The sequence below is a fragment of the Dysidea avara genome, chromosome 7 (assembly GCF_963678975.1).
Source record: "Dysidea avara chromosome 7, odDysAvar1.4, whole genome shotgun sequence".
Lineage (NCBI taxonomy): Eukaryota > Metazoa > Porifera > Demospongiae > Dictyoceratida > Dysideidae > Dysidea > Dysidea avara.
Window position 1 is genome coordinate 10,839,103 of NC_089278.1, and position 18,827 is coordinate 10,857,929.

Here is an 18,827-nt window from a genome sequence, read left to right on the forward strand (position 1 = left end):
CGCCCGGAAGCGGTTGCGGCGGGCTGCCCTACTTTTCGATTGCTCGTGTGATCCAAACATTCCATACGTGAGAGTTGTTTTTGTGTCTATGACATTCACCATTCCGTAGTGAGTGCTTACAGAAAGAACGGTCGGATCTCTTTTGTCGCTAAAAGGTAAGAATAAAACTACAATTTTTATTGTAAGATTCATTTTCTGATTGTATGTGGTCTTTCACTTTACACTCTTGTATGGGAATGTGGCATCAAAATGTACAATAAGGAAAGCGCGTATACGTAGTGGTCTTTACTAAGCAGCAGTTAGTATGTACCACGTATGTTGTAGCTCGTGTTCCTCATTAAATTAAACGTCGGGTAGCAATGTTTATCCTTGATGGAATGCTGTGGTGTTATCACTTAAACATTTCCTAATTGCTAGGACATGGTAGTAGTGATATTGACCATATTAGACTTAGGTAATAAAATACTGTACCAACTGTTGCCTTTATGTATGAAGTGGATGATTTAGTATTTCTAGGAAGTTGGATGGTTTGTGTCGATCTTTGTAACCACTGACAATATGTCTATTGAATAAAAGTTGGTGTATTGAAAAAAATTCAGGTGTGTGACAATCGTATAGCTGCCTTCCTGCATTGCTAAGGTAACTATTATGCACCTATCAATGTTATCCCCCACCTCCCCCTTCCCGGGCGTAGTGGGGGAAATGGTGGGGATTTGACTTTTTGAAAAATCAAAATTCTCCACCCACTGGGGAACAACTAGTGGTCAAATCTCCATGTAGTATCACTGGAATAAACTTTAGGAAACAGATCAATTCTTATAGCTCGCAAGCTAAAGCAAACGCCTAAAATTTCGAACGGTCAAATGCCCCACTAGTGGGGCAAAAGTTCTGATCAAATCGGCGAAAATCCCCCACTAATCCCTAAGTAAGCCCGGGAGGGGGGTAGTGGGGCTTAACATTGATAGGTGCATTATATGAAAGCTAGATTCTAAGCTGTAGAGAGAGAGTTTCTTTTTATATAGAATGAATGTCTGACCTGTGGGCTGACTGGATTACTCTATGGGGTAGACTCACCAAAACTTGAGCTATTGTAGTACTACAGCTGGCTTCACCGTAAATTAATTTATGAGCATACAGCTGTACTGATGTTAGTGATATAATTAGTTCTGTCTATGTTCTAAAGCACATCAGATTGTTGGTACGGGTGCAAAAAAAAATTGTATAACTACTTGTCAGTGCTTAAATGTTTATTTCCTGTATTCTAATACATTAGTCAATGTGTATTCTTCATGCTTATCATTTGGCATCATAAAGTTCATGGCATTTCGAGGGTCATCCAGTTTGTTTGTTAGGAATCTTTCCAGTTACATTTTATCTTGACGTAAATATGTAGTCATATGGCTTGATATAATAAAGATCGACTTTGATGAAAGTCCGAATTTTAAGAAGGCTAGTTTTTGCCAGAAGGGATAGACAGAAACATGGTAGTGTGGTGGCTAATTTAGTCCAATAATGTGTTGCATGAAACATTAATAGTACTCACGACTTTGCAGTATGAATGTGTTTACAACTAAATTGACACAAAAAGTGACACAAAAAATGAGAAAGTCACTGTGATGTGACAAAGTTTTACTATCTGAAACATGACTAGCAGTGATTAGAGAATCCTTAATGTAGAGCAATTCATTAGTCTTGTTTACAAGCCAACTTCATCAAATTATTGTAGCCCATAAATAGCCCAAACAGCATGAGCATGTTATTGTATCTGGTACAGTGGATTGCATGTCGGTTGTCAGTTGTATAAAATTCCGAGTAGGGCTCATGTGAAAACCAATGATAGGCAGCCAGACTATTTAAATTTTTTTACGAATTATCTGATTGGCTCTTTTTCACGTGATATCACTGGCAGAAGAATTTGTAACTAACAACCGTCTTGCAATCCATTATGTGATACAGATTGTTATGTTGCAAAGGGATAGTTTGGAGCTTAAACAAGGATTGCCAAAATGCCACCATCGATATATATATAATATTATAGATACTGCACTGACATCTTTACTGTATTAGACCATCTTAAACCTTCACTGCTTATATGCAGTGAAAGTTCCAAATTTTCACTTTTGCAATGAAAAATAGTGAATTGCGTATACTAACATGTACTTGAAATGACAAAAAGTTTATGGTCAGACACTGGACAATGGTGATATTGAAATCAAGGCTTAATACTAAACAAGCAGCCGACTTCATAATTGATTGCATAATGTTGGTAACCAATTCACACTGATGTTGTGCTGGGATTTTGAGCTCCGAAAAATAAAGTTGTGCCTAAATATGTGCCAGACCAGGCTTAGGCACAAGCGAAACCACCCACTTGTGCAGTTTTCTCGCTAAATATTCCACTAGAACACATTACAAACCAATATCTTCAATGTACCTGCTAAGACAACTTTTTATCATGTTTTTTTGCTGATGGTTTACATGTGTACATCTGGTTAGTTTTTATTCTTTTTCCGTATATATGCACAATCTCCTAATCAATATTGTATGTCCCTTCTGTAGGGGTCAAGAAAGTGAGAACCAATAAGGGTTGCATTCATAACCAGCTCCATATAAAATAGCTGTGTTATGATACTTTTCTAGTAAGGCAGGAGGCCAAGAGCATTGATAAATACATCTGTAATATTAAAAGATAAACAACAGATACTGATTGCTTGTCTAAAGGTACCCTACAAATGTGTTGTGCTACATTTATGTAGGCCTTAAAGTTTCATTTGTATACAAGTACACAAAAAAACACATGTCTTAAAATAAGGAAAACTACATTCTTTGTTTTGTGTTGAAAAAAGCTTTTAAATTTATGAATCTCTATTTTTAACTTTCAGGTTTTAAACATGTATAAGTTTGTAATCAATAGGTTGAATTTTTACACTATACATGAAAAAAAAACTGACTTCTCACTACTTGTTATGCTCTACAGCATTTATACATAGACCCCTGGGACACAACCTATCCTTCCTAAGACAGTCTATTGTAGCTAAATTCATTCCTACATGCAATATACAAACTCAATACACAACTAGGGTTATTCTGCTATCATGATTAGTTCTTACACGTACTGGTTGGTGTACTATAATATGTAACCAAATTTATTAGCATTGTACAAGTTTGCTACTATCTCTGCAAGAGGTTATCGTTGGTTAATCATAACTAGTACATTCCCTGCAGCATACTGATAAGGAGTTTAGGTATATGTACTGTAGAATAACATAATAAATAGAGATGAAATCACTAGAAGTCAGTTTTTGCTTACTCCACTCCTCACACTCATTATTTTAGTAGCAGACTACAAGTTTTTCTGAAGGCCCTTGGCTAGCAAGACTCAATAAAACCAAGAGTCCATAATAAGACCAACTTCAGAATGTGTAAAAACCAAAAATATGTCAGTCCAGTAGTCCAGTCCAGTGATTAGTTACACCCGCTTGCATCACTGCTAGTGGTAGGCAAATTATTTTTGACAAGCTGTACTGAGGTCTTAGTGTAGTTTTTTTGTGAATAGTGTGCAAGTTTTGTGTCTTGTGATAAATGGTGTGATTTCTAAAACGCTTCTGTGGCTAACTCTAGCTATAAAAGGCAAGAAAACCAAAAAAAATTGAGTCCAGTATAGTAGTCCAGTCCAGTAATCCAGTCCAGTAATCCAGTCCAGTAGCCAGTAGTCCAGTCCAGTGAATGGATATACCCATGGGCATTTAATACATACATCATGGATTTACCATATGAAATTTGATGTCATAATTGACAAAATGGTTGTGTTGGTGTGGGAGCTTCAGAGACTTTGGCACACAGTATTCGAAATGAATGTTGTCTTTAGTTTTTTACAGTACACATGGAAGCGCAAGATAATTAAGGTAAGAAGCAGTACATGTACCGTGACAGTGCAAAATGTGCTCTAACTACGGAAGCAGACCAAAAATTTTAAATTCGGACACAGATGGGCTTATCCGTATTGCATTATATACTATATGCCTCGCCTTCACCCTGAAACGTCAAGAAATGACATTGTGGATATCGCTCATTAGATTTGTGGGCAGCACATCAATGGCTTTTGTGACTTTGCTATTAAGGAAATGCAATGAATCGGACTCGTACATAAGTTTCACACCATGCCTGGGTTGAAAGTTTGTGTCCTGTTCTCTGTGTGAAGTGAGACAACATACTGTAGCTTAAGTCCAGGATACTTTTGCTTGCCAATACTATTTGAAGGGCCTGTTATATAGTGCAACACAGTACCATTTGGTACAGTACATGGGAAGAGTTCACAATCACCAAGTATTGCCCTATTGTAGCCCACATCATATCCAGTATGACTAAAATATGGATGAAATTTGCATACCCATCCTTAATGTTGTGAAGGTAATACGAGGCTGGATTTTTTGGTGACAGTATACGGATAATGATATTTGTACCAATACGGTACGTGATAGTATACTATATAGGTACTGACATTCTGTAGATATCAGGAGTAGTACACTTGCTTTATAATTAACCATCACTGACCACAATAGAAAACAGGTTAATTACTTATCCCCTTTGGAGACCAAGTTATTTTTCAAGTATGGAGAAATGCATAACTTTGTATAAGAGGAATTACTATAGTCTTCTGTCAAATGAAGGCGGATTATTGTGTTTGACATAATACTTAAGTTACTTGATTCACTACAATAAAGGTTTTATTCTAAACAAAGGTCCATGTGTATATGAAGCAATGAATGGGCGGTATCATCTTCACTAAGCTTCATCTTTTTCCATTTATCAGGGACCCATTTTGTAGTCACATGATTGTTTATACACCATTTGAATTGCCATCATGTACGCTGAGTCTAATGGCATTTAGTTTAATGCTGTGAAATGAAGCACAATGGAGATATTGAAATAATATGGCAGACAATTATGGTAGAGTTCTTTCTTTGGGTGACCTGGCAGCAGGACTTTACATTGGTGTTAGCATTGGTGCTGGTAGAAACTGATTGTAAGTACTGGTATTGAGTATCAAAAGAGGTATTGAACAAGTCTTAAGAAATTCAAACAAATTTTTATTAATGCACAGCATATAGACAAACAATAGGTTAAGTATATTCTCCACTAGCTACATACTTTATGTACAGTAACAAGGCCCTGGGTTTGCTTTTCAGGTTTTTACTTTTATGCTATTAGCTACAGAGATAACCCATTTAAATACTGGAATGTACCATACTAAATCTTCATACAAGATGAATGAAACACTTCAGAATGAAACCTCTCATGGGCATTTGTAGCAATCTGTGATGTTGTAGTGCTTATACTCACAGGCTTAAGTCATGTAGAAACCAAAGGAGGTTTAGTAGCTCAGTTGGTTGGTAGGTACCTGAATTTGAGCCCAACCTTGTCTGGTTTTTTCCATTTTGTTCTTTTTTTAGACCATGTAATTAAATAGCTTCTTATTGTCACCACCACCAGTCGTGGTGGCAGTAGGCATTTGTGTGGCTCTAAGTCTAAGCTACAATCTTGAATGGTTTTGAAGCCACATGCACACCTACAGATTTGTTGTTGGGATTTGTATCCAAGCTTTTGGTGTTCTTGTGAAAGTCTACACTATGATTCAGCAATATATTACACATTCTTTTCTTTCCTGTAGCCAGGCTTCTCCTTTGAGATAAGAAATTATGTGATATATTTTATCAGCTAAGTAATTTGACTTGTAATCTATACTGCTGTTCTTTGTACAGCTTGTGTTTGCTGTACACATTTGTAGTAATTATGTTAGCTTTTCCATGACAAATAGTCAGAAGCCCTTTTTAAATTTCAAATGCATCATTTTTTGCTAAGTGACCTTGAATAGAGAACAGCCAAACATGTTTAAGTATGATAAATTTTATAGTAAGCAGTACTGTATTGTAGGTATGGTAATGGTGTGGGATTTCCTGCCCAATCCAGAAGTCAGCCTCACATTCCTTTATGACAACTTGGCAGTATTGGTTAGGCATAACCTGCCTCCATAGAGCAATCCCAAACACTTTTCAACAGGTTTCTATGCATTATTGAATATATATTTTACTGAATTTTCCACTAACTGACTTACATGCTGATGCCTCCAGCAGTACAACTTGATCATTGTGAATTCTATGGAGTTGATTTCTGTACTGTTTAATGTCGCTTAGGCCTAAGATGTAGAGTAACAGAAGTCTAGCTCTGCCTAGAATATACATTCATCTATACAAATTGATACATAAAAAATTCTTAATTTACAAGTTGCTTGTACCAACCATATAACGATTAAAAAATGGGCTGGCATGGGCATGTCTATTAAACACAAGTATAAGGACCATGACTGAAGCAGGGATTAAATATCCACTAGTATATCTGCGGGTGTAGGCGACCTTCCTTGTTTTCCTATTTTTTTCTATGATCCCTAGGCAAACTTAAATTCCTAATACTTGTTTGTTTACTTTTTGTAGCATTATTATGACTGGTGAACCTGTGCATACCACATCTAAAGAAGGGATAGTACCAGAGTTAATGGTTTCATCTGAACATTTGTCCCAGCTATCAATTACTGACTTGAAACTAAAGTGGTCATCACGCTTTGCTTTCAGCTGCATGTATTCAGTCCATTACACAGCGCTACAAACGAAGAACAGTAGGAGAAGTGTGTCTGCAATCAATCCATAACCACCAAAAATACAGATGATTTGCGTGCCCCAACTATCAATTACTGACTCGAAAGTGAAGCGGTAATTACACTTTGCTTTCACCTATTTTCAGCCCATTACACAGCTTTACAAATGGAGAGAAACACCTCTGCAATCAATCCAGTTGCCACGGAAAATACAGATGATTCCCATTTACAATTGCAGGGAAGCCAGGGAATTAGTAAAACGCGGAATAACGGTATTGCGGAATAACGAAATAATTAAGCAAAACTTATCTTTGCAGATCATACAAATAGTTATATGCTCTATAGTAATTATACTTTATTTACCTTGTAACAGCTCTGCATGGCGCACCACGGCGATGGATACAACAGCAGCTGGCGAGCATTAAATGAGGCGAGCACACAACCAATCACCCTAGTACAATCTACCTTCGCTAACTTTACTTACCTACACTCTTGATTCAAACCTGAAGAGTTTTGAAATCCATTTAAAGAGTAAATTAAGACACACAACCACTGGACTTCCCTACTGAACTCTAGTGTGACTCTAATAAATTCGGTCGTATGCACATGAAGGGCAGCTAGTTTAACCTAAGAATAGAACTAGATCTGTAAGGAGTATAGATAAGTAAGTTTAGCGAAGGTAGATCGTTCTAGGGTGATTGGTTGTGTGCTCGCTCATCCCATTTAATGCTCACCCAGCTGCTGTTTAGCTATCCATCGCCGTGGCGTGCCATTCAGAGCTGTTGCAAGGTGTAAATAAAGTATGATTGCTATAGAGCATATAACTATTTGTACAATCTGAGTTTTGCTTATTTCATTATTCCGTATTCCGCGTTTTACTAATTCCAGGGAAGCCATGTATCGTGCTACCACAAATAGGCCAGTTGCATGTAAGCAGAAATATTTTGATTAGATTTTTAATTGCATATTGCACAACCGTGGATGCTGTGGATGCCCAAAAAATGTACACGCGTCATTGAGAAAACCATGACTGCCGCTACAAAAAAGTCCATCCTGTTCGATTTATACGGTATACCCTTATTATCTGAACAGATTTAGATGCTGCATTAACCACGGCTCCTTCTGGTGTTGGTCCGAGTTGAATACGAAGAACCATTCGAAAGTTACGAAGCGTTAAAAGTGTGATGCCTGGCCAGAAGTGTTGTGTGTGTGAAAACAACCAAGCATTAGACAAGACTGCCAGTTTCCATCGCTTTCCTGACGACAGGACTAGGAGAGCTATATGGCTTGACGCCTCTTGCTGGGCTACATACATTCTAAGGTATAAAAATAATTTATGCCACTGCTGACTTACATTAACAACAGCCCATAGCTTGTTCGATTACACCATAGAGTTTATATTCTCTACCTATAATCTATGCTTATTCACAGAGTGAGAGTATTAAAGTAACAACTAAGACACTGCTACAAATGGCAGGTGCCAAACTAACTTACCTAGCAATAATTCGAGATTTATTCCAGGATTTTGGTACTTTAATACCACGACACAGCAACCACCAGCGAAGAGAATCTGCCTTGTGCTTGGAAAATGGCTCACTGAGTTCGGATCCAGGTAGGTCGTCGCACGACAGTGTTACTTCAACAATATTTGAATTCATCACTTCGTAACTTTCGAATGGTTCTTCGTATTCAACTCGGACCAACACCAGAAGGAGCCGTGGTTAATACAGCATCTAAATCTGTTCAGAAAATAAGGGTATACCGTATAAATCGAACAGGATGGACTTTTTTGTAGCGGCAGTCGTGATTTTCTCAATGACGCGTGTACATTTTTTTGGGCATCCACAGCATCCACGGTTGCGCAATACGCAATTAATTTTTGATTGCATTCTTAAGGTCTTACATGCAACTGGCCTATTGACACCAAGGATGCAAAAGCCATGCATCGTGCTACCACAAATTGACACCTGTCATCAAGGATGCAAAAGAGTCCATGATGTGTGCATTGTACGTAGTGCGTTTGCCAAAAGGCATGTCTCAGGACGAAGTGATGTCAAACAGTGAAAAAATCAAGCCTTAGCTATTATCAAGTTATGCTTGCCAGGTAAAGCAAGGCAGGCAGGGCAGGCAGGCGGTAGAAACAATTCCATTGAATAAATATTTTAAGATTTCAGAACAATCTATTGGATAACACATGTACAGAGTTCAACTACAAACAACCTACCCTGTAGAGATTTAAGCTATAAAAAAAAAGTCACCCCTTAGAGACTAGAGTTCAGCTACAAACAAGTCAACCTGTAGAGAGATCAGCTGGAGAGGTCAGTCACCCTGTGGAGGGTTCAGCTACATAATAAGTCACCCTAGGGAGTTTGAGGGGTCGGGAGTTCAGCCACGTTACAAGTCACCCGTAGAGAGATCAACTACAATGAAGTCACCCTACAAGTAAGTCACCCTGTCTCTAGAGAGAACACATCACATTGAAGAGAGTTCAGCACATTGCAAGTCATCCATAGAGAGATCAGCTGCAATTAAATCCCCATGTAGAGAGTTCAGTCACAAACAAGTCACACTGTAGAGTGTCAGCTACACTCAAGTCACTATGTAGAGAGTTTAGCCACAACCAAGTTACCCTGTAGAAATTCAGTAGAGCTTAGCTGTGTTACTAGTCACCATGTACAGAGAATCATTCACCATGTAGAAAGTTCAGCTACATACAAGTCGCCTTGTAGAGTGCTCAGCAATGTAAAATCATCTGTAGATAGTTCAGCTACACATATTAACACCCTGTGCAGGGTTCAGTAGCATAACAAGTCACCCTAATAGCTACATGATATCGTTTTATTCAATTCAAAGACGCTTAAAATAGTAGTCTATTTCCTGTTTGACAAAAGCACAAAAAAAACCCAGGCCTCAATGCCAGCAATATAGGCTGGCTTTGGCACTTGCAATTACAACAAGAAGTAATATCTGCCAAGTTGTGCTATAAGGGCATGGCCCTCCTAAAAGGCCAGGGTGAAAAACTTGTGACCAAGAAATGGATGAAATTATGCTAATGCCAATCATTTTTCACACCACGATTGGCATTCAGCTATGTCTTGGCTGCCACCTTTGATTTCACAACTTTTTACTCAGGCCTATTCAAAGGGCCACACTTTTTTCACAGCTTGGCTAATTTGATGGAAAACAAATTCAGGTACACCCATGGTCGGCTGTGGGGACTAGTTTTTAAAAATTTACTGACTTAATAAAGACAAACACACAGACAGATGGAAATGTGTATATTAGGGATCATGGAGGTTTGGCCAAAAACATCACTCAAAACCAGCTTTACAATACCATCCTGTTGCCTTGGCAGTATTGGTTTGGTATAATGAAGCCCAAAAGTGCCTTCAGTGCAACTCCAAATGTTTCATTTCAATGCCGACTGTTCTAATAGGGTGACTACACTATTAGAGTATCTTAATCACGCACGTGCTACACCTATGTAGCCATTAACTAGTTTGCCTGGTACTGTAAGTGTGGCAAGTACTATGCTTTATTAACAAACTTGATCTTGTGTGCATTACACATGGTTGGCATTTTTGTTATAATTCCATGATTGTTGGCACGACTTCTTTCAAATCACAAAAGATTTGCACTACAATGATTTCTCCATGTACTGATCGATTTATTTGGTTTACCTGCTGCATTGTGCTCTTTCTGCCCTCGCTAATTGATTAAAATATGCATGAGTTATGTGATTTTTCTAAGTGGTGTGAAAAGAAGATAAGAATAATACAAAGAAACTAGGATGAACTTCGAAGGTCCATATTTCAGTAATGGCTGGGCAGATTCAGCTCAAATTTAAACAGAAGGTGACCCACCCCAAGGGAGTGTTCACAGCAAAAATGGTTAATTTCTGTTCAGGCACTACCAAGCTACAGATGTGTGAAATGGTTTTTTTTTCTGTTTTTTGTTTTTTTTGGTTCCTGTAAAATACACACTTGTCTGCTCTTGGCTGCATGACACAGTCGAGTGTGTTTGTTTGTGTGTGTGTGTATGCGTGCGTGTGTGTGGATAGATGCGTGCATGTATATAAATACCTTGTTTAGATGTTTGATTAATTTACAAGGGCTTACAACAAATGCCAAGCTGATATTGGTACCTTCCCTAAGGAACAGAACTTGCCCTATTGTACATGTTATGTACTTTCAGTTGCAACTTATAGCAATAACAAGTTGGTGCTGTGCTACTTCTAGACATCCTATCCTTTGAATTACCCAATCATTAATAACACGCATAGCAGTGATCCTCTAAAGTAAAACTGAAAAATCTGAAATTTGTTAATCCATGAAAATTATGTGCCTAAAAAAATTGTATGTGTATGCCTATATGGTATAAATGTGTATGCAGATTGTGTTTGTTTCCTTCACTGCTATAGTACAGTAATGCTACTTAAGTGGTTATCAAATTGTTAGGTTAAGTACGTGTTAGTAGATATCTTAATTTATTATGTAGGTATCCTCATGGGAAACTGTATTAAATCCAAACCTCTGCCTGACAATACCTATACAGTGCGTGTTATTAATGATGGGCACAACTTGGAAGGTCAAGCAAAGGGATTTCTACAAGTGACAGACACCAATCTTATACTTACACTGCAAGTAGATCGACGCAAGAAGATTGAATGGCCTTTAAAGCATCTACGTAGATATGGCTGTGATGGGCACATATTTTCTATTGAAGCAGGTTCAAAATGTCCCGCTGGTCAAGGTATGTATGCTTTCAGTACTGAACATGCTCAGGAATTATTTGAAGTTGTTGCCAAGACTGTTAGCAATAGAAGCGCACACCATGATCTTCACTCAAGTGTAAGTGATCTTGAAGCATCTTCAAGTCCACCTGTTGTCTCTAATGGACATGCGTCTACCAAAAGAAGCATGGAAAGTTTAAATCGACAAGCTAGTCCTGCAGTTGAGTCTCTTTCCAGTCCTCCATCAAATACAGTAGTGTTTAAAAACGATGCACCTGTTAGTTCTGGTGTCACCAATCCTAGATCTAGTCCTGTAAAGCCAGAAAAGCCATTGAATTATCCACCGATTGTTTTAGAAGAGCCTTCTTCCAAGGGCATAGTGTCCTCAAAGCCTAAAGTAGGCTATTCAACTGTAAATTTTGAAAAAACTGAAGAGCTTCGTGAGAAAATTGACCTACACAAAACCTCACATTTGCCTACTGACATGCACAGTACTAGTCCACAGGTTTCGGGAGCAGCTGACAAATATATCAACTTCACCTTTGCTAGTGGTCCTAATTCTCCACCTAATGGGGTCAACCAGGCATATAAAAACTTGGAATTTAACCACCCTATACACGAGGGCTCTTCTGTTCACAGTACTTCTGAGTATCCATCAGCAAATCCCAATTATAGAAATTGGAGTGGTGGAGTGCATCCTTCGCACAATTCCTACACTAATGTATCATTGGGTACTCAGCCCAGGTTACAATATGCCATGGTCGAATTTCCCAACCAGCAACCCAGTGAAGTAAAAGAACCAGAGTCTTCTAGTTATAACTACAGCAAGTTGGATCCTGTTGCAATGTTGGCATTAGCCAAAACTCAAAAAGAACATGAGGAGGAAAAAGAACGAAAAAGACATGCTGTACGAAATAGTAGTTAAATCATTTAACAATATCTATTTTATGGATTCAGTAGAATTTATTGGATTATCTGTTTTATGCAAAATATTTGCTCATTTTCTGTGCGTATAGTAGTTTCACAGTAGTTTTGTATTGTATGATTGTGTAAAATTGTATGCTTTGTGTGCTGATGCAACATACAGAATCTTCACTATTTTTATTAATGTATTATCTATATTGTTGTAATTGTTATTTGTAAAACCTTTATGCATGATACGTATATAATAGCTTGTCATTTGTAAGAACCCACAGCTCCATTTCTCATGTATGTATATAAATTTGTGATCCAGTATTATTCATTAATAATTTGTACCTGTAACTACTGAGTATAGTTGTAGCTAGCTTGCTATGGATGAATTCCTGTGTGATAATATAATATTATTAACTTAAATAACAAAATGGTAGATGTTAGCCTTAACAAAATGGTAGATATCAGCCACAGTCAGCCTTCAAAACTAAAAATAATAATTTTGTTTACACCATTTTAACTGGACTTGTGCTACCAGTTTGTATGAAATATTTTATAATAATCTTCCATTGTGGTTGTGATCAACTGAGTGAACCAGACTGCAGACTCAGGAAATAAGGCATTTGCTACATTTGCATGAAACTCTTTTAAGATCGTGACCAGACAGGTGAACATTTCAAGGAAGATTTGTACATCTGGCTGGTCTCTAAGCAGCTTGAAAGCGACATGCAATTATTATAATGTGGTGTACACAAGCGGACGCCGCTAGTATGTGAAAGGCCGCAATACAAATGGCGGGTTATTGGAATAGAACTTAAACATTACGTGAGTGTGCGTGTACAACCGTAAAACGTTAATTTTGTATTTACTCTGTGTTGTAGTCATGATTCTTGCTTGTTTCTCGTCCATAGCCACCACTTACTACCTATTCATAAGGGTGAAAACGTGGCGTTACGTAAACGATGGCCTGTACTACAGCGTGTACACAACAGTCTGGTAATTCACCTGAAGAGACTGAATTTCTTTCCCGGCTGTACAAGTTTCACGAACACAATGGGTAATAATTAAAATATTCGCGTGTTCCTTCAGTTTGTAAAGTGCTATTGCAACTGCTCACCAGATTTTTTTATTATCAAACAGGACTCCGATAAAGAAGGTACCAATTGTTGGTGGCGAGGCGGTAGACATGTTCACCTTGTACAACAAAGTCGTAGAAATGGGAGGCTTTACCAAGGTATGCGTTTTACGTGGTGACTGTACTAGTTCTGTATTATACTGCTGATTTTTTGGCTATTGTATGTGTACAGAAACTTGCACTTAGTTTAGTGTCTATAGCTAGTTGTATGCAGCAGTACTCAATTGTTGGGGTGTTTTCTGGCTGTAAACCCTAGTGTCACTGGAACTGTATGTGTGTACTCTTGTTGCACACCCACGAGAGGTGTCTATTTCTGGGCCTTGACCACTAATCTTGTTCCTAAGATCTTGTTGCTTTTACGATTCATGCAGATACCTAGCTTTAATTGTTTTTATTTTGCTTCCTACTAGCAAAATAAAAATCAGAAATCTTACAGTAACTTAGAAACAAGTAGAAGGAAAAATTAGGAATTTTAAGGATCAAGGAAAGAAGTAAACAAAGGGACAAGGGAATAGCTAAAAAGCAGTGAAATAAGAAAGCTGCTTATAGCTACCTGCAGATATACTAGTGGACATTTAATCCTTAATTCAGTCATGGTTAAGGTGCTTATAGCTACTTGCAGATATACTAGTGGATGTTTAACCCTTAATTCAGTCTATAACCATGACTGAACTAAATATTAAATGTCCACCAGTATATCTGCAGGTAGCTATAAACAGCTTTCTTGTTTCACTACTTTTTAGCTATTCCCCTGTTTTACTACTTTTTTCTTTGATCCCTAATTCAACTTCAACTTATTAAATAACATAATTATGACTAATAAATCCACATCAAAAGAAAGAATGGTGCCAGGCATGCTGTAAGATCTTCAATTACTGAAAGATGAAGTGGCCATTATGTTTCTTGTTATGCTATATTCTGCCCGTTACACATGAAGAACAGTACAAAAAGTGCCTCTGCAGTTAATCCAGTCACTGGAAAATATAAACCATAAACTAGTGTCTGTTATTGAGTTATGGTTGTTTGAAGGCATCAGGCAGGCAGGCAGGTAGTAGCTAAATGCAAAAGTTTTTAAATTTCATAGCAACTTATCGGAAGCATTTTGGCCACTCTGAAGACACTTTTTGGCTTGATTATAGCTTACCAATACTGTCAAGACACCATGAAGGTATTGTGGGGCTGGTTTTGAGATAATATTGTTTTTGGCTAGAAAAGCCAAATCTTCATGATCTTTAATATACAGTACTATTGTACTGTATGATAAAAAAGCAATGAAACAAGATAGGTTATCTACACCTGCAGTTATACTTTAATGCCTGTCAGTAGTATAGCCAGGCTCTAAATTAGGTTGAATTAGGACGAGCCCCACCAATGTCAGTTGAGCATGGTATGTATGTCGTATGCACGAAAATTTCCTGAAGAGACCAGAAAGCCCCACACTTGGTAGTTGAAATAGCGTGTACGTTGCGTGCACGAAAATTTTCTGAAGAAACCTGAACGAAATGGTACATACATCGCATACATGAAAATTCCTGAAGAACACGTGGATCAATATGGAGAAAGAGGAGAGATTAAGGAGAAGATAACATGATAAGGTTCAAGAATCAAAGACATTAACAAACTTCACCACAAAATAAGCAATTATTGATGCTTTAGTAGGGACCACAAAGGAGTAGGCGTGGCCCACAAAATAGCATCACCTAAAAACCAACCTCAATTTTCCCTGATGACGATGAGGTAGTATTGGTTAGGTAAAACTAAGCCCAAACATGCCTTCAGATTGACCCGATATGCTTTCAACAAGTTGAATGGAATTTTCTATTGACTGACTGACTGGCTGAGTAAGTAACTGACTGATGCCTTCAGACAAGCATAACTCGATAACGGCTAAGTCTTTATTCACAGTTCAACATCGCTTCGGCCCAAGAGGTGTCTCTTGGCATACCACAGTACGTACAATGCATTCTTCATGGACTTACCAGTGTCATCCTTTGTGTTCCATTCATCTTTGTTTTGACAGTGAAAAGTGTCGATTGGGCGGTAGCACATGATGGCTTCCCTTTGTAATGGAAATTGTCCGTATTTTTTATAGTGACTATTTTGATTGCAGAGGTGCTTTCGAACAGTTCTTGATTCGTACTGCTGTGTATTGGGTTGAACATAGCCGACAACGAAGCATAATGGACACTTCACTTTTCAGACAACAATTGATATAACTGGGACGCGCAGCACCATTTCTTTCTTCTTTCAGTGTGCATGGATTGCAGAGGTGCTTTTCAAACAGTTCTTGATCCGAAATGCTGTGTAACAGGTTGAACACAGCTGACAACGAAGTGTAATGGATACTTCACTTTTTAGATGATAATTGATATAGCTGGGGTCAGACATGGGGCCAAGTACATTTGAAAGTACTTAAGTACAGTACAAGTACTTATGAATTTTCCAAGTATAAATACAAATACTCTGGCGACAATCAAGAGAGTACTTAAGTAAAGTACAAGTACATGCTAGAAGTACTCAAGTAAAGTACAAGTACATTTTGCTGTAGCAAAATATACACTTATTCAGTGTATTGTAGTATGTAAGTGTACCTAGTGGGGTTGGTACTTTCAGGTTTTTGTCAACTATTCACTCTCTTAAACATTTAAATGCACTAACTTTAGCAGCAGCATTGTTTTTATTGGCCAGAATTCTATGACATCATTAATCGTGGCTACATGATACATAGTAAGGTTAGTGAAGGCACTAGAAGAATTGTACAATGCACCTTCATGCAATTTTGTTAAGTACCCACTGTGTACAAACTACGTACAATGTTTGCAGTACTTACAAGTACTTAAGTACTCAAGTACATACAAGTACTTAGCAAAGTACTTGAGTATAAGTACAAGTACACTGGGGAAATTAAGGAAGTATTTAAGTAAAGTACAAGTACTTTCAAATCTGTACTTAAGTGTACTTAAGTATAAGTACTCATGTACTTGGCCCCATGTCTGGCTGGGGTGCGTAGCGCCATTTCAGATGTGGTATGTGTGGGTTCACCAGTCATAATCATTATTTACAAATTTGGCACCATGTGGCACCATTTCCAGAACACTTCTTATTGTTTTACTGTGATTTAATATCGTGCACTACCCCAGCTTGTTTCAGTACCTTTTATCATAGATAATAGAGTACATAAAAGGGATAGGAAACACAATAACGTGACGTCACAAAATACATACATTTCTAGTGGAATTCCATATATTACATCACGAGCATACTCGTTACGTTTGCTGCGCTTGTATCAAAGAGAAACAAATTGTTGTAACGACAGAATTTTGTAACCAACAATTGTGAAACTTTGCTACAGTGAACTAAAGTAAGTAATCGAGGGAACTAGGATGGTACCAACCCTAAAGGAAGTTATAAGCAAAATTAAAGGAGATTGACAGTGAAAAAAATGGCACAATAATTACTTTAAACCACTTAACTTTCTTCATAAATATATTCAGCTGTGATAAACTTCCTTACCATTTAACAGAGAGAACCAGAGGAAATATCAGCAAAACAGGAACTATTGCTTGAAGAAACGACTATGTATCTTCCATTTTTTACCAAAAGTTTAAACCATCTAGCAGTACAATGCAAGGGTAAAAGACTGTGTTGGTGACACGCCTAGCTTACCACAAGATTCGAAAGTGGAACCGGCTATACAAGAAGCGGTATGGACGAGGCATGAAGGTACTATGAGCGAAAGTATGACGGCATATAGCAATCACGGTTAATGCGATACGCTTTGTTACAAAATCTATGATCTGAATTCTCTCCCTAAAATCTCTCACAAAGGCCTAAATACTTGCTGTAGTCTGTTGGGTTACTATTTACGCTGCTTAGAACACTAATTCCCATGCTTGAGCACAAAACTGTCTTGTCCTTTCAAGTCACGCATAACGGAAATCAAACCGGAAATCGCTTGTGTTTCCTATCCCTTTTACTCTATTATCTATGCTTTTATCGATGTGCTATGGTCCCTACTCTAGTTGAAAATTCCAAAAATTTCTGTGTACTTGTTCTATAATGATGCTTGACTAGGTACAGAGAGTAATAGCTAGCAATGCTGCTATGACCAGCTAGGAACAGGTAGCCACACGTGAACTACTAGTAAGAAAGGAAAGAGGCATAATATTTGTATGGGGGAGAGCATCTAATTCATAAATGGCTCAGACCACAGAGTGGTTGCCAGCTATATATTACCGTATAGCGCAAAATTTTGGCGGTGAAAAACATTGGCGAATTTGGCAAATAATTTTTCCATTCGCCAAAGTTTTACCCTCCAAAGGTTTAGCCTTAATTGTGTCTGGTGCGGCCGCCCCTTCGCATAAAGAGGAACCCGGCTCGAGTCCACTCTATGCGGAGGGGTGACCGCACCAGTCGCCATGCAGACTAGCTATAGTATAGGTGTTGTGTGAGTTAACGTTAGAATGGCTGGTATTCTGAAATACTTTAAACCTGTGCCGACTCCATCATCGTCTTCTCCGAATCTTCCTGATCCAGATGGGCCGCTCAATAGAAAAATTCCAGCTAAAGCTATTGAATTGGCTAATGCAAAAGTTACAGAGGCGACCAAAGTGCCACGTGGTCGTTCGCCATATTTTTATCTCACACCAGGTCAACGATACGAAGTAGGCAAGCAAGCTGCAGAACATGGCGTAACAGCTACTCTAAGGTATTATGCTGAGAAATATCCGAAACTTCCTCTCAAAGAAAAAACCACAGCAAGACGCTTGAAAGATTTGTACAAGGACACATTGAAACCTAAGGCGAAATCAAAGAAGGCCAAGCCGAAAGATGAGGGCTCCGATGTAGCCTCGGAAAATTCTGATGAAGAGCCCACGAAAGAGACAGAACCAGAAGAGGTAAAAGAATTGCCTCGTAAGAAAACAGGGCGGCGTTTGCTGCTAGGGGCTGATATAGACACCTAAGTACAGGAATACATCAAAGATGTAAGGAGGCGGGGCTTAGCCGTTAATACTTCTGTAGTCATCGGCAGTGCACAAGGTATTTTGTTGTACAAAGATGCAAATCTTCTTGCATATAATGAAAAAGGAGCTGAAATTGAGTTATCAAAGGACTGGGCAAAATATTTACTGAAGCGGATGGGGTTTGTGAAGAGAAAACCCTGCAGTAAAGCTAAAGTTGATGTTGAACGGTTCAAAGAAGTGAAAGAGGATTTCCTGTTAGACGTTAAGAACATCGTTGCCATGGATGACATTCCTGCAGAGCTTGTGATTAACTTTGATCAGACTGCTCTTAATTATGTACCAGTTACTCCCTGGACAATGGAAAAGCAAGGAGCAAAAAGAGTTGAGGTAGTGGCTAAGGATGATAAACGGCAGATTACTGCAGTATTTGCT

The 18,827-nt window shown here is 38.2% G+C and overlaps 2 protein-coding genes across 4 annotated transcripts in view; both read left to right on the forward strand.

Annotated features, from left to right (window-relative positions):
* Positions 1-12,647, forward strand: LOC136260076 (fibroblast growth factor receptor substrate 3-like). Of its 2 annotated transcripts, XM_066053691.1 has the most exons (3): positions 14-155; positions 2,560-2,721; positions 11,150-12,647. In XM_066053691.1, the coding sequence occupies exon 3, from the start codon at positions 11,158-11,160 to the stop codon at positions 12,307-12,309; it is 1,152 nt and encodes a 383-aa protein (XP_065909763.1). In that variant the 5' UTR covers positions 14-155; positions 2,560-2,721; positions 11,150-11,157; the 3' UTR covers positions 12,310-12,647. The 2 variants fall into 2 exon arrangements, with proteins under 2 accessions (XP_065909764.1, XP_065909763.1); XM_066053692.1 differs by lacking the exon at positions 2,560-2,721 and having other exon boundaries at positions 1-155.
* A 411-nt stretch (positions 12,648-13,058) lies between these two features.
* LOC136260075 (AT-rich interactive domain-containing protein 2-like) overlaps positions 13,059-18,827 on the forward strand; it is a 77,582-nt gene continuing 71,813 nt past the window's right edge. For both annotated transcript variants that reach the window (XM_066053689.1, XM_066053690.1), the window contains exons 1-3: positions 13,059-13,121; positions 13,208-13,353; positions 13,437-13,530. In XM_066053689.1, coding sequence (XP_065909761.1) covers positions 13,259-13,353; positions 13,437-13,530 — 189 coding nt within the window. In that variant the 5' untranslated portion in view covers positions 13,059-13,121; positions 13,208-13,258. The remainder of the gene's footprint in view (positions 13,122-13,207; positions 13,354-13,436; positions 13,531-18,827) is intronic.

Coding starts and splice junctions, on each gene's coding strand:
- LOC136260076 (XM_066053692.1), top strand. CDS start 11,158: ATGGGAAACTGTATTAAATCCAAACCTCTGCCTGACAATACCTATACA.